The following is a 25,369-nucleotide window of genomic DNA, read 5'->3' as shown; positions in this document are numbered from 1 at the left end:
AGTGTGGATTGTTTCATTTTGGTTTAGTATGCTGAATGACCCAACCAGCTTGTCTATTCAATAAATCATGCTTAAGCAAACAATGACTTAAAACAATACTTAAATCCAATTTAATTTTCTCAAATCTCTAAAAATCTGCAGCGTGCTTACAAATAGGATAGTACAAACATTTTATGGCATTTAATTGAGGCAGCTATTGGCCTGAGATATTTTCTTGAGAACTTTTGTGTCCATTTAATAGAGTATCAGCCCTTGGCACTATGTCAACACTGCTTCTCTCACCACCTACTGGATACTGGACAAGCAAGCGAATAGCCAAATACTTAAAACAATATCCCAGGAGATAACTAGAAAAGCCTCAAGACTAACCCTTTACAGCAGTAAGCCAACCTGTAAAGGATATCAGAGAACCCACTGTTTGACATAGTTAAAATTACTATACTAGACTTTAAAATATGACTGTTATAGTAATTAAGCCACCAAACTAGAAAACAGGAGACCTTGAGTTCACGTCCCGCCTTAGCCATGAAAGTCAGCTGAGTGAGGAAAATAGGAGAAGGATGTGTGGGGAATATATCATTGTTTTGAATCATTTGTAAAAACAATAAAGAAAGAATACAAATTAATAAATAAATCAAGTGTAAACCATAGACCCAATATTTATGTTATTTAAATTACAATTGGAAAGAACCTCCTTGATCTTCTCAATCATGGACATCCTCTAACTAAAGTATTTCTAACAGATATCTAAGTACCTCTTTCAAAGTCTCAAAAGAAAAGAGATTCTAGCCAGTTCATTCCTCTGTTGAAGAGTGTCTACTGTGGGATATTACACCTTAAAACCTACTCTGTATATTTACAAAAGGCAACATTCAATTTGTATAAAAACTGACAAGTATCAACCTAGGATTATAGTGCACTCATCACAAACAATTAATTTAATTTATTGCTTTACAATCCAAACCAACATCCATTAAAGCAGATGCAATTAAAATGCATGCATAAAAATAACGTAAAACCAAGCCAATAATACCGGTGAGGAAGACACCAGTTGATTTCTATAGTCTAATGTTACAGATAGAAAATTTTCCAATGCCCTTCATACGTCCAAAAATTAGTAATGTAGACAATATGAGATGCAACCTCTATGCATAAATATACACAAGTATAATTTTCATATGGAAGATTATAAAATCTTCCAAGTGTCACGCTGATGTATAAGGCGTCGACTTGGGTCATACAAAAAGTCTCTTCGTGGCAGAGCATGCATGATCTTGAAAAAAAATAATTAGGGAGAATCTCCCCAAAAGGGTAGGGATATTTAATTTTACTATAATAATAGAAAATGTTATCAATATTCACCCGAGTGTCTAAGTCTGAGACCCTCTGCTTAAATTCTGCTGAAGTATTCTTGGGGCTTCAGATACGTTAGGCTGATGTTGACAAAGTACAATAGACCTTGGTCAATTTGTCTTCACTGAGTGGATTCAAATCTTTTGTTCTGGATATGATGAACCCAAGAGCTTCCTTCCAAAGGACTTGCCCTGCCCAAGACCTTAAGCAGCATAATTTTATGTGATCCTCAAAAAATGCAGTTAGAAGACTAGACGCTGAATGCAGGATGCATGATATTGTTATTAAAAATTTAGACTGTATGGAATTCAAGGTTGACTTCTTAGAGATGCAAATTCAGTTCTATAATGTAACATAGCCAAAAACTTTGACCTTGAATAATTTAATGGCAGTCGAGACAAAATAATTCTCCTGCCAAGTTGTAAATTTGGTAATAGCTGGAAATGATTCTTGAGCCCTTGTAGATAATTCCCTGGCTTGATTTCTCCAGCAGGTAGAACTTGAAAATAAATGCTTAATTATTTGAAGGCTTTTATCTACTTGATCATTTTTCCATTAATCATATGCTAGTTGAGGGATTGGGACGCTTTCTGGAAAATATCCAAACCTTTGTGTGTTTTTAATAATTTATTTCAAGTTATTTTCTATTGCAGTAGGATAATAGCTCACTAAGGCAACTATACATCCTTCAGCATTAGATGGTAACAGAGAATGGCTGCAGCATTTGCATATAAAATAAAAGATATGGGGGGAATGAACAAGAGATCATAACTCAAAGTCTATGTAGCAAAATACTCAACAATATAGAATAGAATAGAATAGAATAGAATAGAATAGAATAGAATAGTATTCTTTATTGGCCAAGTGTGATTGGACACACAAGGAATTTGTCTTTGGTGCATATACTCTCAGTGTACATAAAGAAAATTAAAATAGAATACATTCATCAAGATACAACCGTTAGTGAAAGTCATAGATTACTAATCATAGGTTACTAATAAGAAATCAAATTATACTAGGAAACAAATAAAACAATATAAAATTGAAAGATACAAGCAATGTTGTTATAATCCTAAGTGGAGAGATAGGTACTAGGAAAGACATAGGTACCAGGAAGGAAGAGAAGAATAGTGTTGCGGGGATTAGTTATTTAGCAGTGATGGCATTTGGGAAAAACCTGTCCTTTTGTCTAGTTGTTCTGGTGTGCAGTGCCCTATAGTGTCGTTTTAGAAGTTGAAACAACTTATGTCCAGGATGTGAGGGATCTGTAAATATTTTTACAGCCCTCTTTTTGACTTGTTATATTTTATTGTATCATATATTATATTATATATTATATAGCTGATATGAGGAACTATACACCAGTTCTTTACTAATTTACACATGGGACAAAGGGCCTAAGTCCCCATTGCTATTTTCTTTGAACTATGCAATAGTCCTTTGAATTATACGATTAATTTGAGGAGATGTTGATCAACTGTTGAGCCTGCTAATTTTCCCTGAGTGTTTATCGGAAGGTGGGGGAGGATATAGAGTCAAAAGTCACAATTTACAGGGATCCCTTTGGGAGAGTATATTTATTTGCTGCATGGTACAAAATTATTCACTGATTCATCACATCAGGCCTGAAACTGGTCTGCTAAGACTCTGTGATATTCTCAGAGTTCAACAATCCAGCATTTTATACAAATTTGACATATAATTTGCCAATTACTGAGAGTAATTACTGAGCAATAATTAGTGAGGATGCGCCTATCTTCCCTTTTATATATTGAAAGGGTAATAGAATTAAATCATTTATAAAGGAACCTAGTTTTTTTTCTTCCTTACCTGTTCCTTCTTCCTTCTATTTTCTCCACAACAACTGGGTGAGGTGGGTTGACCTGAGAAAGAGTAACTGGCCCCAAATCACTCAGACAGCTTTCATATTTAAAGCAGGATTAGAATTCACAGTCTCCTATTTTCTAGTTTGGTGCCTTAACCACTAGACCAAACCTGCCAACATTTATGACTATTCAGGAAATAATTCTCCTCTTCCTACCACTCCTTCAATATATGGGGCACCCAGAATTTTTCTGTGCATTTCAACCTTTCTTCTCTTGATATTCTAGTACATTGCACTGAGAAGAAAATTTTCAAACTCAGAGGTTGTGCAATTATTTGAAGACAAAAGGACCCTTAACTACAGATACTTACAGTTCACTAACCAATCTCTTAACACCTTCTAATCTTTGCAGTTTCCAAAGGCTTGTTCTATTTCAATGCTTCTCTATTTCTTTTCCAAAAGTACAACATATTGAATAAATAATATTGAAGTACACAGTATAAATCTCCATAGTCCATTTCATTAATCTATGTGAATTGTTTCAACTCAATGGGCAAATTGCTCATACAATTGTTTATATCAATTACAGCCTGAATGAGTTTAGCTATCAACAAGACATATCTGCAGAATGTTTTCTCTCTGAAATTCCTGTACAGGGATTTCACTCCAAACAATGTAGAACACAGGGTAAAAAAAATAGATTAATCATTAAGAAGAAACAGCCATTTCATAACTGTTATTTGAAACAAGTTTCATAGCTTAGTAAAATGTATGAGAATGTATCAAAAGATTCCTTTTCATGGGTCAGCAATTATGGTGAATGATGATTTCTTCCCCTTAGAATGTCCTTCAATAGTATAGGTCAGTGTAAATGGAATTTCTCTATTAGGATAAGATTTTGTTTGTTTTGCTTTGTTTAAAGATCTAAAGACTGCAATAAGAGGCATAAAGTCTAGGCAAACAAATCAGGACAGGAAAACTGTAGGAGATAATAAAGCAGGAATTACTGAGGCCCTGTTATCAGTCACTAAAGAGTTGGAAATAAAAGGATACTCCAGCCAAGAAATTGACTGGGAATTAACTCACCAATAAATAACCAAGACCAAAGGGAAGAATGGGCATCAAACAAAATAAGCCAGTTATATATTTTGTAAAAGCACATTCATGTCTTGCTTCTACTTAACTCAAAGAAGCATACATAAAAAAATATTAAGACATATGCCTGGAATTGAATTCATTGTATTGAATTCAAACCATATTCTGAAATGCATATGTTTAGGGATCGATTTTGGCAATAGCATATCCTGGCAGGCATATCCAGCAAATCAAGTACACTATAGCTGCTTTTGGAATTAATCAACTTACTCTTAACTCATCAACACATATGTCTAAATATATAAATCACTCAATTTATTTAAGAAGTTTTCCACAACAAACTGTTCCGTAAAAACACAAGCACAACTGATATGGCTGTGCAAAACTTTCCAAAAAGGTGCTTTGAGTACATAAATAGGACCTCTTTTTAAACATTAAAGTAGCTGTGCTCTTTTTACAGATTTGTATTACTCCTTCAGAAACCATTCAATCCTGGAAAAAAGAAACGACTGTTTTAACAGTTCAAAAAGATGTTTTATATATACTGATAAATTAAGCACCTCATTTGAAGGTTTATGGCATATATAAATCAAAACTTTGAAACATATATAAATAAATAAATAAATAAATAAATAAATAAATAAATAAATAAATAAATAAATAAATAAATAAATAAATAAATAAAAAATAAAAAAATGCAATTTTGCTGTAGTGTGTTTGCTAGGCAATGGTTATGAATACAACAATCTATTATTTTATTCAAATAATAAATAAATAAATAAATAAATAATAAATAAATAATTAAATAAGGCTGCAGCATTTGCTGGCTCCCAGTTTTCAACAAAATATAGCCTCAGCAAATTAAATATAATTTAATTAGTTAATCACAAAATCATTTTATCAACAAAAATAAAATCCATACTAGAAAGGATCAAACATAGTGATGTTCAAACAAAACAATACTTGATCTTAGATGCCCACTACAAAAATTCCAACCACTCTTAAAATATGTAATATAGCGTATATATCTCAACACGAATACTACGAATGAAAAGGGTACAGGAAAGAGCAGTACCCATATGATCAAAGTCATATGGGTAATGGCTATAAACATTAGGCTTTTTTAGTTTACAAAAAGGCAAATAAAGAAAAACATGAGAGAGACAAATAAAATGATGCATGATATAAAAAAAAATAGGAAAGCAAACATTTTTCTCCCTAAAATGGGCAGTGAGAAGAGATAAAAGAATATACTGATTTATACAAGACACGTTAGCATATAGACTCTGCTACCACAAGAATGGTTGGTGCATCAGACTGCCATTTCAAATTAAATTGATCAGAAAAAATCAACTTCCACTGAATTTGGTATGATGGATTCTATGAGATGAGACAAAACATCTTGTGGAAAGGACCAAACATTGATCCATTACAGAGAGGCATTACTGGAAAGCAAGTTATTGCTTGTCATTATGAGGAAATGAAGTAAAAAACCAGTGGAGTTTTTCCTCCAATTTACAATCAATTTCTAAAAATATGTACACATTTTTAAACCATCTTATTTCAAAATGTGACTTGGAAATACTGAAGAAAGAAATAATAATTATTATTATTCAAAGGCTTCTTTTACTGAGACATACAAATGAAAATAGCTTCTAAATAATCTGCTGTCTCGGTTTAATTAAAAACTAATTTTCATCTACTATCAGCTAAAGCGTATTAATTAGATTCAATCATTAGAGTTTGGTTATGCCATAATTAATGATCATATGTTTACTGAATTTTATTTACCTCCGTAGAATGACTGTTTAGCTTTACAATTTTTATAGTGAAAACCATAAAAAAGATTGATTCTTTATTCTGCAATCTATGGCTCATAATTAGCATGCCTCTACTGTTATATCCTTAAGGTTGAGACTGTTATATCAACAATCAGTAAACATAATTTAAATTAAATTAAACCAAATTTTAAAAAATGAAGCCAGTGGATGTCCATAAATACATGACACGTGAGCTCCATCTACAGGTCAACAATCCAACTAAAAGCTTTGATAGATTATTACTTAAAAAGGAAGATTCTAATTTCAAGTTCTAATATTTTTTTCACACTCACAACATTTTAAATGTATATTTTATGAATACCTACAAAATTTGTTTTATGATTGGAAAAATCTATTTTACTGTAGGTCTCTACAACTAAAAAGAAGTGTGCGTGTGTGACAGGAAACAAAATTATGTTTGTCACTTTTTTTTTGAACGTGCAATCCCTTAATTGAGGAGAAAAGATTGGACAACCAAAGATTTGTCCAAGATGGAGTTGAGGAATTCTGCCTTGGGCACTGGTTTGGACCAGAAGATCTTCAAGGTCCCTTCCAATGCTATAATTCTATGACATCACATGTAAAAGGGATACCAAGAGGTGGATTTGAAACAGGATCTTAAAAAGAAATTTATTTTGTAAAGATTAATCAAAATCCAGTCTTTCAATCTAGACTGCAACCAAATCTCCTGGAGAAAAAGCCATTAAGTCTGTTTCTTTGCAGACCAGTGCATAAAAATAAATGGTCAGATATTAATGATTTATTTTGGCATTTTCTTCTATTAGGTAAAAAGCAAATTTCACTGTCTCACTGGAATCCCAATTCTCAACAAACAAGATTCATGTGTAAAGCACTAAATGAGCAATTTTTGTAAATGAACATAAAAATTAGATCAGAATTGCTGTAAAAGCAATTACCACATATGAAGTCTTACTCTAATAATGTATTTAACTTTCAAAATTGTCTTTGATTATTTAACTTTAAAACTTTTGATAGCTACCAGACATTTGACAAAATGTCATCAAAACCTCCCACTGAAGTTCTATTCATACAACTCGCCACATGCTTTGATTTACAGAAATTAACAGAAAATTGAACCAGCTTTTCCAAAGCCATCTCTTGAGAACATGCCATTCGCAAGTGTTTTAATTTTATCTTGAAATTGTTTTTTCCATTTCTCATGCCTGACAATTGCTGAGTAGACTGTAATTAACCCATTATAACATAGAACAAGACTATGCTTTATTTTTACGTTCAATATTTATTTAAACATTTTTAAATTTATACTTGGTGATAAAATGGACCTCTTAAAATAATTATGAAAAGCTTAGATACATCATAACATTTTATTTAAAATGACAACTATAACATATTTGAAAGTTTCCTTTAGAAACTTACCCTCTCAGTTAATTCAAGGTATGCATTACTCACCTACGGCTACTCTTCTGCTTTGGTTCTCCTTCTGTTATTTTTTTAACAGGTACATCAGTATTTTTCTTTAACTTCTGCATAACTCGTTTTTTCATCTCATTCTTTTCTTCATTATCAAGATCATCATCTTCATCATAATATCCCTCCTCTTCTTCCTGGGCAGGTTGTTAAAACATTCATACATTTTAGTTTATACATCTGAACTGCTCAGTTTCAATCCAAAAAAGATTATTTCTCGTGACCAATGTATTCGAAAAGCATATTTCTAAAAGAGCAAGTTATTTATAGAGATATGAAAGGAGGGATAAAATAATAGGGAGCCCTTTTAAGGGTTTTTTCTTCTCATATAATTAGGTTTGAACCTAAATGAAATATGTTTTTGGCACAATTGATAAAAATGCTCAAGATATTGTGTGCCACTGTCACAAGCGACCTCTAAAAACTATGTCACAGCACAGCTTTCCTGCACACAGGGGTGGATTCTACCTGTTCGGGCGAACAGAAAGTCCGACTATCTGCTGGGAGTGAACCGGTTCGCTCCAACTTTGAAGTAGACCCACCTGCCCGCCCACCCCTACTCACTTATATTTCCTTTTCTGAAGCCCAGCTGATCAGCATGGCAGAGTGGATTGCCACACGTCAGCTGTTTTTCTTGCCAGAAGTAATGCAAAAGGTGAGATTTCTGTAAACTGTGTGCGTGCACGCAGCAAACCAGTTGTTAAACCAGTAGGATCTCACTCCTGCCTGCACATGTATTATGCTGTGGGCAAGTAGCAATTGCAACACTCTCAACTCCAAAAGATGCATTTCTGTGTCCAAAGAAGTATCATTTCCAAAAGAAATTACATTTCTTTGCTTGTGGGTCCTCAAACGGCAAGGAAGTCAAGTGAATTTGCTTGTTGGGAGCCCTACAGAAGCTAAAATAAAGTATTCTATATTTTTTACTAGAAGTTAAAAAATCTAAATTTTATTTATATCCTTAAATACTTATCACCTCTTTAAAGTATACATGAATTTACCCACCAGGGACATTTTAAAGTTTAATACCAAACATTATTCAGTGCAAAAACAAAGTGATGTAAATATATTTTATTTCCAAATGTAAAATCAAAACATCTTTGTTGGCAACTTGAAATTCCTGGTCCTGGAAAGCCTCTAGTCTCAAACTGTAATGCTTTGTGGGAATGATGTCACATGGGAGGGGAGGGGGAAGTGGTGCTGCCTAGGGAATGATCAGATAAGATGGCATAGCCTACAGCTGCACAACTATTGAGAAAGTAAGTCACAAAGGAACTTCCCCAATTTATAAGGCTGTAAAAGAGATGGTGGGAGATTAGTATTATCAGACTTGCAAGATTCTGTTAATATAGGTTTACAATAAAGTAGAATTAGTTCAGCTGGTCCTGTTTCCTGTCTATCTATCTTGGAAAGCTGATATCAATCTTGCATTCCATGACAGGAAATGAAATGGGTCACCTTAGAGGACTACTACTACCAGAGTGATACTAAAACATTTACACAAGATAGTTTAGCTATATAATCCAAAGATGGTTGGTTAGAACCTAGGATCAATGATGGATGGCAAGAATAAATATACCCTTTACATTCTATCAGCTTTCATCCTGAGCTGAAAAATCAACAGAATATTCCTCCGTCAAGTATTTATACTTATGGAGTCAAAGAAATTACGTGGTTGACATAACCTGCTTGGTTGAATTATCAAAGCTAGGTCTTGTGTCACAACATTGGCATAGTTATCAAAATCTGGGCTTTTCTGCCCTCAGAAAACAGCTTTCTCAATTTGCAACTCCTTTCCCTACAATCTGCATTTGAGTGTCCCCCAACTAGGAGACAGAATGGCTCTTTTACAAGAAAGAGTTATATTACTGGCTCTAAATGGGTAATGATGGCCCACCCAGAGGTCATTCATCCTTTGACCCAGTTATTTTGGAGAACTATTTCCCTTATCTGATCTTTTTGGGGAAAAGGTTGTTGAGAAAGTCAATTACAAAATATCTTGGATAAAGATTATCTCAGTGCAAATCAGTGAGGAACTAGATAAGATTAAACAGATTGAGGATGTAACCCAGTGCTGGGAACCAGGAACCAGTGCCTCTAGGCTATGAAGAACTGGATGCCACAGATGTAGAATGCACAGACTTAGAATGAATCTGAACAAGAGGTACTGCTGTGCAAAATCCTTCTAATTCCAAATCCAGGAGGCTTCTGGGTACAATTCAAGGTGACAATTTATATTTATTTATAAAGCTCCTTAAACTTAGGTTTTCATTACCTCGGAGACTACTATATTTGTTCCATACAGAATCTAATTAACTAACTAGTGCACGCTGTGGAGAAGGACATGATACAGAAACATTTCTGCATTCAAGATATGAAGAACACGGGTGCCTATGAACAAGCCTTCTCTGTTGAATATCTTTGGAACAACTTGCCTCCAAAATCAGACCACCTCTGTATGGTCATTTCAAAAGAGCATTTAGATGGTGCTATTCCAAAAACCTTTCAACACAAATGTCAATGGTCGTGACAACTGCTAGTTGGGCCTAGGATTGAAAAGATGGACTGTATCTGTGATGATATTGTATGTTTTGTTGTTTATTCACAAAAAGCTACCTCATATCTAAGATGAACTGGCAGCATACAAATCTCTGAAATTATAACTGAACTAATGAGGTAAGAAAGATTTCCTTACCCTACTTAGTTTACTGAAACCTTTTTGTTAACAGGGCTATTAAATACTGCCAATGTTTCAGCAGCAGCTGAGACAGTAACCAGATGTGTAGTGGTAACAGACATTAGCCCCATGAATATTATAGCGAATGTAAAGGTCTTACCTTATCTGAATTATCACTTTCATTTGCTTTTTCACTGAAAGAAAATGCAGCATGTAAGTAATTGTTTCATAATGCAAGTTCTGAAATAAAATTAATCTAAATGAATTTTTCGGATTTAGATAGAAGATTTTATTTGGTGTACCCTTTAGCCCAACTAATGAATATTTTTCCAGCAGAAACAAAGGCAATCTGATTACTATTTTATAAGTATCATATATGTTTAAAGGAGCTCTCTTAGCTCAAGAGTTAGGATCAAAGCTGCATAATATCCTCAAGAAATGTTTGGCAAATAGGAAAATGCCTAATAATGTATAGCAGTCCTCCCTAACTATAACCCTAGCTCTCCCTAAGTGTAGAGAAATTCAAACATGGCTAGTGGCCATGCTAGCTGGGAATTCTGAAAGCTGCAATACTAAAATATGTGAAAAAAGGTTGATTTGCAATGCAGGGCAAATTTCACATATTTCACATATTCTATTGTCCCAATAGAAATTCTACACTTCTTGACTAAGATAATTATTTTTGAATTAATTACAGTTGGGTTGCCACAAAGAAGAGGGAGTCAAACTATTCTCCAAGGCACCTGAGGGTAGAACAAGGAGCAATGGATGGAAACTAAACAAGAAGAAAAGCAACTTAGAACTGAGGAGAAATTTCCTGACAATTTATCAGTGGAACAGCTTGCCTCCAGAAGTTGTGAATGCCCCAACGCTGGGAGTCTTTAAGATGATGTTGGATAGCCATTTTTCTGAAATGGTATAGGGTTTCCTGCCTATGCAGGGGGTTGGACTAGAAGACCTCCAAGGTCCCTTCCAACTCTGCTATTGTATTGTATTGTATAGTTTATTTACCTGTCAATGGCAGGAACAGAACTCAGGTGTGGATCATCTTTCAGTAAATCATGACTACTTTTGCTTTTTCCTTTCATGCTCTAAATTTTTAAAAAAAGAATGGAATGATGGGTTTATGAAAACATTTCTTCACTTTTGTAAATTTCTCTTTGAAAACAGAGCATTGCTACTCATACAAAGACATTAAACAACATCCTAACTATTAAACTAATTAAAATTACATTGCTATATGTAATGTGTTGATTGCAGATGCTCATTCAACTAAAACTATGAAGATCTGCTACCTATATTTGTTACAAATAAGAAATGGGTTTATTCTGCAGGAAGATCTAACCTTGGTGTTTTTTCTATTATCAAAATGGCCATTTGACTTTGAAACTGGATTTTAGAGAAACGGGGAAAAATCAAAAAGCCTTTATCCTATATTGCACATAGATATATTGAGAATTTTAAATAACAAAAATAACCTTCAGGATACCAGGGGCTAGATTATTTTGGGCTCATAATTGTAACCAGGACTTTCAATTTCTTTATTTACTTTCAATTGTGTATTGAAAGTAAGCAGAAACCAGTTATTTTATCTCTATTAATAGCCTGGCGGTTATATCCTATGCCAGTAATGGTTATTAACCTTTTTGGCACTGAATGCCGAAACTGTAGCATGCACGCACGCATGCTCCAAAGCACTGGAACCCAGAAGAGAGCAGCTGGCTAGCGTGCATGCACGCCGGACCAGTTGTCCAGCACGTATGAGCGTGATGTAATGGTTAATCCTTTTGGCACTGAATGCCGAAACTGTAGCATGCACGTACACATGCGCCAAAGCCCTGGGACCCATAAGAGAGCAGCTGGCTGGTGCGCGTGCATGCCAGACCAGCTGTCCAGCACACATGAGTATGATGGAACCCAGAAAAGTAGCTGGTAACACCTCGTGTGCCCAAAGTGGGCACTGTGTGCAACCTCTGGCACGCGTGCCATAGATTCACCAGCACAGTCCTATAGCAATTCAATTTGCTAGACAGTTTTCAAAGAGAGACCAACAAAAAGCAAGTTAAAGGCAACTAATCTGGAAACCACCATCCTCCATCATTCTCTCTATACATTCAATAGTTGAACTGATTGCCAAGATTGATAAAAAGCACTCCTGGCAACAGTAGCACAAAAATTTCTCGGAACAATGCTAAGTCCAAGAAGAAACGTAAGCTCTGGTAAGACATTAAGGGAGGGCAAATGCATTTAATACAAATAACACAAATCTCACTAAAACCTTCTCATCTTTTTACTTTTGGCTGAAGATGTATGTCTGCAAACTTTCAGAGAAATTATTGCTATTAAGCACAATTTCCTATGTTTTACCGCAAGAATGATTTAGATCTGTATGATTTCTACTAGTAAGACTTGCTAGTATACCATCAAGATATATTATTTCTTTTATTTATCATTATTTTACCTAAATCCATAGTCTGGGGCCTCCGTTTATATTCAGTTTATTAATATAACTCTGCAATAAGCAAATCTGGACAAATCTGGATAATTTCACAATGCTGAAAATTAAAGAGATTCACAGAAATATATAGGTAGTTAGCTTGAAATTATACCTGACTAACTCTGTTGACTTCTACTTCTTCCTCCTCAGCTTCTTCTCCAAATGAAAGCAGGCTAAAATTTCTTCAAATAGAAAAAAGAGGCACCTTCATTGAACAGTAGAACACATAAAAAACCAGAATTCTTTTGAACATTATTGCCACTTCAAGTCTCTACAGAATTAAATTTTCCTGTTGAAATCTCATATAATCCTAGCCAACCTCTGCAATAGGTTGCCTTCTTGCTGCACTTTGTCAAGTATCCTTAAAATCTTTCTTAGAACACAGTTTGAGAATGCATAAGACACTACAGCATGACGTACTGTCAGGCCCGGAAGCCGTTTTTTGCATTGGGCCTTTAGGCCTGCCACATTCAATTCTGTGGGAAAATGGGAGGGGTGATTTTATGGAATATGGGAGATATATAGTCATGAAAACATTCCTTTCTGAGAGAGCAAGGACATCTTGTCCTGCACCTGGAGGGGTATAACTGGGAGGCATCTCCAATTGGGACGGTTCCTGATTGGCTATGTGACGGACATGTGGTGCTGGGCAGGGGCTTGGATTTTCATTTGGCTTTTCATATTCGGATTTTCCCAGTTGCGCCAATATGACATCTCTAATAAAATGAAACTTTGAAGAACTTCAAGCCTCGGAGTCTTCTTTCGTTGTTACTTAGGATCCTGACACTTACCTTATCAGGGTGCAATGTTCCACTCAAGAAAGCTTACAACTGGATCCTGTTCCTTATCTTTTGCACAACTATTTGTATATAATTCAGTGTCAAGGCATGAATCAAATCCTAATATGTATGTAGAAAAATATAACTGAGTTTCCAAAAATAAATAAATATGCTATTTTTACTTTGTGCCCTTTGATTTTGCCTTCTCAACTTCTTCCACTGGTTTCTCATTCTTCAGCTTTTTAGTCGTCCTTGGAATTATATCATCAAAAGGATTAAATAAAACCTAAAACAAACATGTTTCGTTAATCTTTTAAGACCTTCTATTGTGAAAAATATTATTTCATAAGCATCTAAACACTGCAATCTAGAAATGCTGATGAGGCATAACTAGGCTTATTGAACAGCTTAGTTGAAGCTTGTATACTTTAGGTAACAGCCTTATCTAACAATGGCCAAAATAGTTATATGCCAGTTGTTATTGGAAATCAAACAAATGTTTGAACTATCCAGCCGTTAAAAAATATGAAAACTTAATAATCTTATCCCAGTGGTTAAGAAATATGAAAACTTAATAGAATAGTTCCATGACCTAAATGGTGATATGTTCTTCACACAGGTCCTGAAACTAGATAAAGAGAACCAATTAAACAAATGACCCAAAATCATTATACCTATTAATATATTTATTGAGGAAAATGTAATAGCTACAAATTTGTATGTGCCAAAATATACAAACCTTTGGATTCAGTAACTACTGTATTTTTCAGAGTATAAGACACACCTTTTTCCCTCAAAAGAGAGGGTGAAAATCTGGGTGCGTCTTATACACTGAATACAGCATTTTTGCCTACTGAACCCCCCCCCCCTTTTCAAAAATGGACATGCAGAAGGTTTGGGAGGCTTGCAATATGGGCCATTTTTGCTCATTTTTGCCCCCGCAGCGCCCAGGAGCACTCCAAGTGCCACCAAAAGCTCTGCATGTCTCTCCTTTTTTTGCAAAAAATGGGCCATTTTTTCTTGTTTGGGGGGGGGGCAGCCCCCAAGAGCACTCTACAAGCTTCCCAAATCTCTGCATGCCCTATAATTTTGGAAGAACTGAGGTGTGCAAAGGGTTTGGGAGTCCTGCAGAGTGAAAAAACTTTTTTTTAAAAAATTACCTCTTCAAAATCATAGTGCGTCTTATACTCTGGTGCGTCTTATAGTCCGAAAAATACAGTAGTGTGATCTTCTTGAGATCACAGAAATAATTCCAACTAAAGATTTCCTACAATCTTGACTTGGAGGACTCTTAGTTCATTCCTCCCTATAGAAGAGATTCAATTTTGGGATGTTGGTGAGCTTCTGTGCATGAAACATCTACCTCAGATTCTTCCACATTTCTATAGGATTATAGCAGATTTTGGACATTCCAAAACAGTTTTTTCTACTTTAATCATTCTTTGTGTATAAAACTTGTGTGTTTTGGATCACTGTCTTGCTGTATGATCCCCTTGTCTTGATCTTCAAGTTTTCACAGACATAGTTTACCCTGAATTTGCTGACATAATTCAGAATGTATAGTTCCATCAATGATGGCAAGCATTCCTGATCCTAATAGCAAAGCAGGACCAAACCAAGATCCTAACATCATGTTTCACAGCTGGGATAAGATTATTATGCTGGAATGCAGTGTTTGTTTTTCAACAAACATAAAGCTTTTCATTCAAACTACGTCTACTTTGGTCTTATCTGTCCACAGAATATTGTTTCAACAGCCTTCGACTTATCTAGGTGGTGTTTTGAAAACTGCAAAACTGCCAGGATTGTTGTTGTTCAGTGTTCTTCTGATGGTAGTTTCTTAAACACAGACATTCACCAATGCAAGACAGGCCTTTAAATCCTTAGACATTACACTGGGCTCCTTTGAGACCTCATGGAGTATAACAAACCTTGTTCTTGACTGATCTCCTGGAAAGGGTAACAATGTCATTGATTGCCTCTATTTGCACATGAACTGCCTGATATTGGACTAGAGAAATCCACACTCTTTGGAAATATGTTTTCCCAGCCTGGTGAACATCAACAATTTGGTTTTCAGACATTTTCAGAAATCTTGTTTAAGCCATGACATACTTCTACATACCTATGTTGTGAAGATCACATTTTGATAGTGAATGCCCAGAAGTCTGTTCTTTTAATAAGGCAGAACATCCCCACTCAAACCTGATTATTATCCCATTGATCAAAACACTCTAATTGTCATATAATTCTAATTTTCATGTGAATTGATAATTTGGATCATTTTCCTCAATAAATCACAGAACAAATATGTTTTAGACTCATTTGCTTAATTGCATTCTCATTATCTAGTTTTAGAGCTTATGTAAATAACAGGTGACACCTTTTAAGATCATACTTATGCAGAAATATTGGAAATATTGAAAATTCACAAATCTTTTTTCATGTACATGACTGAACATGAAATTTCATGAGATCTTCTAGAACAGCGGTTCTCGACCTGTTGGTCGCGACCCCTTTGGGGTCGAACGACCTTTTCACAGGGGTCGCCTAAGACCATCAGAACTCTTAAATATTTAGACTCTAAAGCGTGCTGTGTCGCACTCTCTCATACACGCACACATACGCATGCACACCCACAAATACACACACAAGTGCACATGCAGGGAAGTAGGAGGAGAAACGCAAATGTAAAAAAAAATAGGGAGTCTATATGTGTGTGGGGGGAGGGGGCAGAAATCTCAGGTGCACTTCTGGCCATTTTAAAAAGTTTGTGTAAATTGGAATGAGGTCAGATTTGGAGCATCTCACTGCACACGGTTATTGAGTTCCAAGCTAATCAGAGCCGAGGGGCGGGGTTTTGGCATGACGGAGCATTGGATACAGCCTATGATTGGCTTAGAAAGGAGCTGATGAAGGATAAAGCTGCACGATGTGGAATTGAGCGCCACTCTAAGCTGCAGCAAGATAAAATGTGTGTAGTGGGGCGGGGGAAGAAGCCAAGTCTGTAGTCCCGGTTTGTACATGTCTCTTTCCTTTTTGGGGGGCTGTGAATCTACAGGCGAGCAAGATGGGACTCTATACATTTACTGCACCAGTCACTGTTTTTCCTATTGGGAAGAGACCCGGTTATTAATGCTACTTGGTTGCACGAGTGGGGCTTTTTACCCCCAGCTAACTCCCTGGCAGCCGCTGAACAATCATAGAAAAAACTCTTGATCCCTGTAATTACGCGTTCCTTGGACGAAGATATTTTTTTAATTATTATTACCGATTTTGCTTGGCGACATGGGCATTTTCATTTTTTAGTGGGTTATAATTACATGTTGTTCTTATGATTAATCACTATGCTTAAATTATGTTCATTTTATAACAATAAAAATACATCCTGCATATCAGATATTTACATTACGATTCATAACAGTAGCAAAATTACATTATAGAGTAACAACAAAAATAATTTTATGGTTGGGGGTCACACCACATGAAGAACTGTATTAAAGGGTCGTGGCATTAGGAAGGTTGAGAACCGCTGTTCTAGAATTTGATATAATTTATATGTAATTAATCCTCAGTTCTGAACCTATAATTTGAAGACCTTGGGCAAGCAACTGTGGTCAAATATACAAAATCCAGGAAAACCAAGGGCTTAATTCATGGATTTTTCTTGTTTTAAGAAAAATAATAATCTAAAATAAACTCCTATGGATATCTCCTAGAATTGCCTTGATTATGTGTAAGCAAGTACACATGGTTTTCAGACATTCTCGGAAATCTTGTTTGTTTAAGCCATGACATTAGTAGCTGCTAACTTTTATTAACTATAGATAGTCCTTATTTAATGACTGCCTTTTTAGCGATTATTCAGTTATGACAGTGATGAAAAAGTAACTTTACAACCTATCCCTGGATTGATGACCTTTATAGGCCTATAAAGCAAAGGAGAGTTAAAGTAAGATTATAAGCACAATCAGGTTCACTTAGCACTACTTTAACAACTAAGCTGCTGGTCCCAATTGTGATAGCTAAATAAGAACTGTGCAATACATTAGAAAGAGACTTCAAGATCACCACTTGGTTCAAAAATCGTAACATATTCATGGTATACAAGTTGAGTATTTAATTATTTCTAATATTGAAGTTAAGTGCAAGAAAATATCTCATTTCATTTTAATAGCATTGAGACAAGAGAAATATATATTTACATCAATTACAAATAATCTTATTCCTACCTCTGTACTTGTTATTTTATATGGATTGACTGGTCTTTCGTCTGGGCCAATTTCAACTTCTGAAAGTCGCAACATATTATATACAGTATCTCCAGTGATCTGCCAAATTAGAAGGACTGTTTTAAAAGCTACCTTTTCACAAATTATTTTCAAAACACGTTTTAATTTAAAAATCTCAATTTATCTATTTATTACTATTTTTACATTGGCACATTCCAAACAACTTCTGATTTCAATAGTAACAGACCCATAAAACATAAGAATTAAAAAATATCAAATTAACAGCAATTCCTCCCCCAACTTCTCAGAAAGGAGCATGGACAACCTCCCAGATCATTCCTTAGAAAAAGCTAGAAGGGGCATGGATTCAGCCCCTAAATAGTGTAATTTTTACTGAAGGGCATTTTCCTGGCATCAACAAACTGCAGATTCATTTTTAAAAGCTACTTTTTCACAAATTATTTTCAAAACACATGTTACCATATTTTTCGGACTATAATACACTCCGGACTATAAGACGCACCTAGCTTTTGGCGTGGAGGGGAAACAAGGGGAAAAAAACTACCTTTGTCTCCCAGCAATTTGCCTTCTTGCAGCAAACAGCAATCAGCCTGGTTAGCTTCAGCATAGTCTGATTTAGCACTAGCAGCTGATTGGAATTGGATCTGCCTCCTGGAATACCGCCTATCAGCTGTTCCAGGCTGCAGGATCGCCAACGCCTATTGCCGCTGCTATCACTGCCTCCGTGCGCCCCATTTTCAGCCTCCTTGTATCCCATTTTTGGCCCGTTTTAGATAGCAGGGACAGGCGGCAGCAAACACCACTGCCTGGAACGGGCTGAAAATGGGGTGCGCGGCTACCAAAAATGGGACTGGCGGGTGGACAGGGCTTCGACAACATTCACTGTATAAGACACACAGACATTTTCACCCACTTTTGGGGGTGGGGGAGTGAGTCTTATACACTGAAAAATACAGTAATTTAAAAAAATCAATTTATGCATTTATTACTATTTTTATATTGGCACATTCCAAACAACTTTGGATTACAATATTAACAAACCCATAAAACATAGAATTAAATTATCAAATTAATAGCTCCTCCCTCCCACTTCTCAGAAAGGAACATGGGACAATCTCCCAGTTGATTCCTTAGAAGAAGCTAGAAGGGGCATGGATTTAGTCCCTTTAGTCAATTTACTGGGCATCGACAAGCTGCAGTGAATCCCAACTAATGGTTTAAGATATTACCCCAATAAATTCACAAGATCCCACTCATGCCAAATCAAAACTACAGTAAATATGAGAGACTTTATGCACAGTGTTGCATAAAACATTTTCCAGGCCTCTAACCAGATTACCAAGGTCACTCTTCCCCAGTATGGAACAGATCATGTTAAATAAAAATACTGAACACCCACTGTGAAGTAAAGAAAGAGAAATCCGATGCTTTGCTGTACTGCCACTGTATAAGTTTAAACATGGGCTTTCATCAATGTTTGGTCATATTCAGTATCTCTATTGGTGTTCTATCTGTGAGAATTCATTTATTAACCAAGGCAATCCTTAAGATTGAAGTAGCCATGTTAAATGATCTGGCCACCCCAACTTCCAGGGATTGGCCAGGTAATTGATGGAATTTCTTGCCAAATCACTACAAAATCTAAAAGCACCCATTGGAATCTGTCAAGATATATAAAGTGGCTGATCCCACTAGTTTAATCAATTCTCTCACCATGGAGAGGTTACAAGGTACAACTTGCTTAATTTGACCCAGGAAGTGAACTAGCATAGCAAAGAATGAACAGCGATATTCCCTTCTATTCTTCCTACTAATCACTTTACTGCTCCTTCTTTCACTAGCTTATACACTTTTTTTTTACCCTTCATGACATATAGTTATTTATATTGCAGTCTATGTTTATTCAAATATCCTATCCAAAGAATTTGAAAGCTTTTCCTGTCACTTTTTTAGTTCTCACAAATAGAATAGTAATGAACATTACATATGAACAAATCTTTGCAGACAGTAAATATTATTTGAGTAGAAGTTTTCCAAACCTTTCCAAAGATAGTGTGTTTGTTGTTAAGTTCATCTGCTCGCCCCAAAGTGAAAAAGAACTGGCTGCCATTGTCATGAGGCTCGGAATTTGCCATGGCAACAAGTCCTCGTCGAATAAAACGCAATCGTGAATGGAATTCATCCTGTAAATTATGACAAAGAAGAAGTAGTGCACAATTGCCTCCAATTCATTTAGGTTGATGCACATAGGATGAAATCCAAAACAATAACAAAAGGCATACTGTATTTCTTACCAATATCTGAACAATTCAATTGCAATCCTCAATTCATTACTGTCCTGTTTAATGATGGTTCAAACTTATACAGCACTTAAAATGTAGTTACATAATTAGTCCTTCAACTTACAATCATCCCAGCATCCCCACAGTAACATGATCACCATTCAGGCACATTGTAGCAGACACACATCTACAACAGTCATAGCATATCGTGGTCAGGTAATCACCATTTGCAAGCTCACAGCCGGTTTCTGACAAATAAAATCAGTGGAAAAAGCTGGAAATGGCACAAAGCTCAGTCATGTGATATTCTACTTAATGACTGCAGTGCAACAGACAAGTCTGGCGCAGTTACATGATGCCTCAATTAACCACAATGGTTAGTGGAGCTGAGCTGCTGAGCAACTGAGCTTAACACAGTTGAGTTGTAAAATTGACTGCATTGCTTAGCAATGGGGTTATCAATCCCATCTGCTGTCATTATGTGAGGGCTACTTGCATTTTACTTATAACATTTGTTAGTTTAAAGTCTTTATGGATAAGCTCATATTTCTTGGAAAACCTAGAAAAGACTCATCTTTTAATATCCTACAAAGCACACCTCTATTTTCAATAGTTAGCCAAATACGCTCTATCTATTTCAGTAAAATATGTCTCGCATCTTCTGTGTCCAAATTTCTACCACTGAAATCAAAGGGGGGAGGGAGGGAAAAGGGGGACGAATTGTAAAAGAGCCATGCTTGTATAGTAACAAAAGGAACATACACAAAACAACTTGCTAAAGCAGAGGCTTACCTTGAAAGGGGCTCCATAGATAGATTCTCCTCCTGAGCCAGTACCAGTTGGATCACCACCTTGTATTATAAATTCAGGTACAACCCTATGAAATATGGTGTTGTCATAATAGCCTGAAAATAAAATAAGCATTAAGCCACTTTATAGGTGGAAGGTTTACTTTTTACTTGTATTTATTTCAGAGGAAATACCAACATAAAATTAATTATGTATAGAAAAAGTTAAAGAACCTTTTGTAAAATATGCAGTTTTCTGAATTACATAATCATTTGTAAAAAAATAATAATTAAAGAATGAATGTCAACCCTGAAGCTGGCCTGCCCGAAGCCATCTTGGGAGCTTCAGTGATGCCACACTGGAGCTGAGAAATAGGGAAGGGGGATTAGAGATAGCTGGTATTCTGTTGTCAAAATAAAATACTTTCTGTTGGGAACCGAGGAGGTTCTCATACCGGGCTGGAAGGAGGAATGATGTCACCAGATCAGTGGATCAGTGCCAATATGATATTTCCAATAAAGCTGTTCTTTGAGGAATCTACATGCTTCTGAGTTTTGCTTACAATGGATCTATAACTTAAACAGTTAAGGTTAAGTATTAAGACATGATAGCAGTGTTCCAATATCTCAGGGGTTGCCACAAAGAAGAGGGAGTCAAATTATTCTCCAAGGCACCTGAGGGTAGAACAAGAAGCAATAGGTGAAAACTAATCAAGGAGAGTAGCAACTTAGAACTGAGGAGAAATTTCCTGATAGTTAGAACAATTAATCAGTGGAACAGCTTGCCTCCAGAAGTTGTGAATGCCCCAACACTGGAAGTCTTTAAGAAGATGTTGGATAGCCATTTGTCTAAAATGGTATAGGTTTCCTGTCTAGGCAGGAGGTTGGACTAGAAGACCTCCAAGGTCCCTTCCAACTCTGCTATTGTATTGTACTGCAATAGCTTTAAGTGTAAGGTAACGTCGAAGGATATAAGCTGTTCCAAGTAGGGTGGTTTTTTGTGAATCAGAATGTTCAAGTCTGATAAATTTAGAAGTTCCAAATAACGAGGTAGCCCTTTAGGTATTGCTTTGAAGGCTCCAATTACAATCGGGATAACACACAATTTCTTTTTCCCCAGTCACACAACTTCAATTTGAAAGTCCCAGTACTTTGTGATTTTTTTCTTGCGGTTTACCTTCAATTCGCGCATCTCCAGGTATTGCAATATCAATGAACCAAACTTTTTTCTTTATTATTATTACTATTATTATTAGTTGTAGTAGTAGTATTTATTAGTATTATTACCTTCCATACAAAGCTGAATAAAATTCCGACATGCTTTGGGAGCTTCTTTTGACCATAATTCAATATCAATATCTCCAGCTGTTGTTTTCAATAATACCTATAGAATAGATTTAATGTATGATTATGTGATCATTACAGGTATCAATATTTTTTTAATCAGTCTCAGTACGTAATTACTCTTCTGAAGCATATATTTACTACATGTCCTCCAGAATGTGATATAACATGATCAACAGCAAAATAACTAATTAACAGAAAATAATATGGAAGCAATAAGGCAGGAGGTGCTAAGGAAGGCATACTCTTGTGTAAAGTACACAAATACGGTAAGAATTGGACCTATATCTCTACAAGTTTATTGTAAGAGGATTTGAATATTTTAATAAAAAAAGCAGATAGAAATGTTTAGGATTGCAGAGTTAGATGTCCAAACTGGCAGACAACTGAATAGAATACTATTTTTTACGAGATAAAAAGTTAACTAATAGGTGTCCTAAAATATGGCTCCTAAGTTTTTTTCATTGTTGATTTGAAAAATTTGTTTGACAACCAAAAGGTTGGGAAAGAAAGTTTTTATAAATAGCTAAGTTACAGGAAATAATGTCATACCTCTGTTAAAACAGTTGTTTAGGAAGCAGAACCTGAGCAATATTTCAGAAATTATATATAAAGTCTGCCCTTACAACTCTCTAGACTAGACCATTTTGCTACATTCTTAGCAGCAACATAAAACATTTTTCAGTTGCATGAAAAAGGTTCAGCTTATTCAGAATAAAAACAAGCAATCACAAGAATAACCAATGACATCTCCTATTGATATTACATGGTTTTGAATTTGATCCGGAAGCAAATCAGCAACCATTTTTTGCTCCCTGACAACATGAACCATCAATTCTACAAGAAAAGCAAAAAAAGTATTTATTAACAGGGGAAGGGGGGGAAGGTGTCAAGTTTTTATTTAGGATATAGGTATATATATTTGATATATAATAGGTGTGTCAGAAAATAACAAATCAAACACAAAAAGCATTGATGTGCAACAAAAGCTTTATTTTTGTTAGACATCAGATTTTTGTCATATAAAATATGTTGCATTTGTGGGCTTGTTTTTTAACACTGATTAAGGACTTCAGAATACAGCCTTGTTGTTTGATTAGTCACATCCTATCCCTAAAAAAGCTAGTTTTGCACATCAAAGGAAATATCTTTGTCTCAAAAGAAAAGCATCGTTTCCTAAATTTCAAAAGGAGGCATAGATGCCATGCTAATGTGTTAGTGTTATCTGTACTTAAATGTTAGCAGTAAATCCTAAAATTTTATATAGCAATCTGAGGTACACCTGAACTTTGGTAGCACTTCTGTATTAGCCAACATGTGCCCAAAGTGATTCTTACTATCCTTATCATGGGCAGAAAATATTGCATGTGCCACAGGTAACAAACACTAAGGCTGTCATTTCAATTCACCTCTCTCATAGTAAAAAACAGTATGTGAAAGCCTAAATTGACCAAAGCATTGAAGAAGTAACAGAGCTCATCTGATGCTTACTATTTCTCACTGCTTTTCCACTCTTTTCATTAGGGCGTTTAGCTAAAAAAAATGAATAGTATGATGGATGTGTATGGCTTTTGCAAACTTCCATTTCTTCTAAATCCTTGGAGGTTTTCTTTATTTAGTCACATAACTTAATTAAAACCTTTGCAGGCTTTTGTTGGAAATAAAACCTGTTCTGAATTCTGAGTGAACAGAATTCCCTTGGCTATCCTTTTAATATGCATTAAGTCCTATCACAGTTATGACCCTAACAGTGACTCCTGGGGATGTTTCAATCTAAATTCTTTACATTCTTATTCTGTAGTGAACTGCATTGAAATCAACCTATCTAATATCACAATATTGGATTGAAGCCACCCTGTTCCAACCGAGGTATATCAATAGGATTATTCTTGTGATTGCTTGTTTTTATTCTGAATGAGCTGAACCTTTTTCATGCAACTGAAAAATATTTTATGTCTCTGCTAATCCCGGCAACGAGCAGGCATTTAATGCAATTCATTTCAAATGAATTGAGTGGGAAGCACACTCAACCTGAAGCAGTTATTAAGCAAGGGGTATAGCCAAGCTCTTCCTTAGATGAGCGGACGGACTCTCACCTTGCCGTTTGTTGGCGGTTCTTGGATGTAAATATTGCTCATGGTGAAAACTTCCACACAGCAGCTGCCCTGAGAGAATATCTCACCCTTAACATCTACCCGGTTGACGAGACAGCTCGTCAATGACTATTTGGGACTCCCCGCCATGTTGGGTCATGGAAGACCTCATTTCTAGCTGGGAGGGGGGGAGACAGAAGATAACGCCACCAAGAGAAGTGTGGCTTCTGATGTTCTGTTGAAGAAGATAAAGAGAAATCTCCCCGGCATTCCAGGGAACGTCGACGAGTTAACTGCCGCTGAATGGAGCCTGGTATGACCATTTTTTCCGCCGCATTAGGAGGGTTCCCCCTCTTCAGATCTTAGCGAGTAGTTTGACCCGCTGTGGCGGGTTTATAATCTTCCGACTAGGAACGTTGCTCTAACTATTTTGATTCCCCTGACAGCGGTTGCTTCTTCCACCACTAAAGGCGGAGGTGATCCGCCTTTCTGAATTGATCTGCATGTCGCACGTCGTATCCCCCGAACTGAGGGAAAGGAGCAAAGCCTACGGAGGAACACTAGGGCGGAAATGTTCAAAGACCGCCGGAGGATTCGGTTTCTAAGTCACCTAGGTGTCTATGGAGATTCTCAGTCATCCAGGTCATGGTTGAGCCAAAGGTGTTCTTTTTACAAAAGGCAACTGGACTGGTTTTTGTTTTTTTTACTCTTCTAAAGACGTTTCGCTTTTCACCCAAGAAGTTCTGAACTGAAAAAGCTTCTTGAATTAGAAGCGAAACGTCTTCAGGAAAAAACAAAGTCCAGTTGCCTTTTGAAAAAACACCTTTGGGATAAGGGCTTCCCAGTTTCAAACCTTTATTGTCAGAGGACAACATGTATACAATGAGATTGGCTGAGCCTCCTTTCGTGCAGCCCAGCCCCACCCCACCCACCCCAATACAACTCACAATGAAAGACAAAAAATCCCTAGCCCACTGAACCCTACTAACAAACACCCAGTCCTATTGTGAACTTATTGGATGTCGCGCCTGCCCTGCACGTCAATCCTACTATGTTGTAGTTATTTTTCATTCAGGAGTCTGACAGCCTACAACTTCCTGGTTATGGGTTTGGA

The 25,369-nt window shown here is 36.0% G+C and overlaps 1 protein-coding gene across 1 annotated transcript in view; it reads right to left on the bottom strand.

The window, feature by feature from the left end:
• CWC27 (CWC27 spliceosome associated cyclophilin) overlaps positions 1–24,430 on the bottom strand; it is a 113,300-nt gene extending 88,870 nt beyond the window's left edge. The window contains exons 1-10 of the mRNA XM_087715561.1: positions 24,259–24,430; positions 22,106–22,202; positions 20,823–20,935; positions 19,788–19,931; positions 17,728–17,826; positions 13,678–13,781; positions 12,829–12,898; positions 11,231–11,310; positions 10,380–10,413; positions 7,525–7,679 (exon numbers count right to left, since the gene is read on the bottom strand). Of these exons, the coding sequence (XP_087571687.1) occupies positions 7,525–7,679; positions 10,380–10,413; positions 11,231–11,310; positions 12,829–12,898; positions 13,678–13,781; positions 17,728–17,826; positions 19,788–19,931; positions 20,823–20,935; positions 22,106–22,202; positions 24,259–24,300 (938 nt within the window). The 5' untranslated portion in view covers positions 24,301–24,430. The remainder of the gene's footprint in view (positions 1–7,524; positions 7,680–10,379; positions 10,414–11,230; positions 11,311–12,828; positions 12,899–13,677; positions 13,782–17,727; positions 17,827–19,787; positions 19,932–20,822; positions 20,936–22,105; positions 22,203–24,258) is intronic.
• Positions 24,431–25,369: the final 939 nt, after the last annotated feature.

This window comes from Thamnophis sirtalis, unplaced genomic scaffold (assembly GCF_051295495.1).
Source record: "Thamnophis sirtalis isolate CommonGarterSnake01/CBP01778 unplaced genomic scaffold, rThaSir2_p1.2 scaffold_5, whole genome shotgun sequence".
In the NCBI taxonomy this organism is placed as follows: domain Eukaryota; kingdom Metazoa; phylum Chordata; class Lepidosauria; order Squamata; family Natricidae; genus Thamnophis; species Thamnophis sirtalis.
This window is presented reverse-complemented; position numbering and strand designations above follow the sequence as displayed.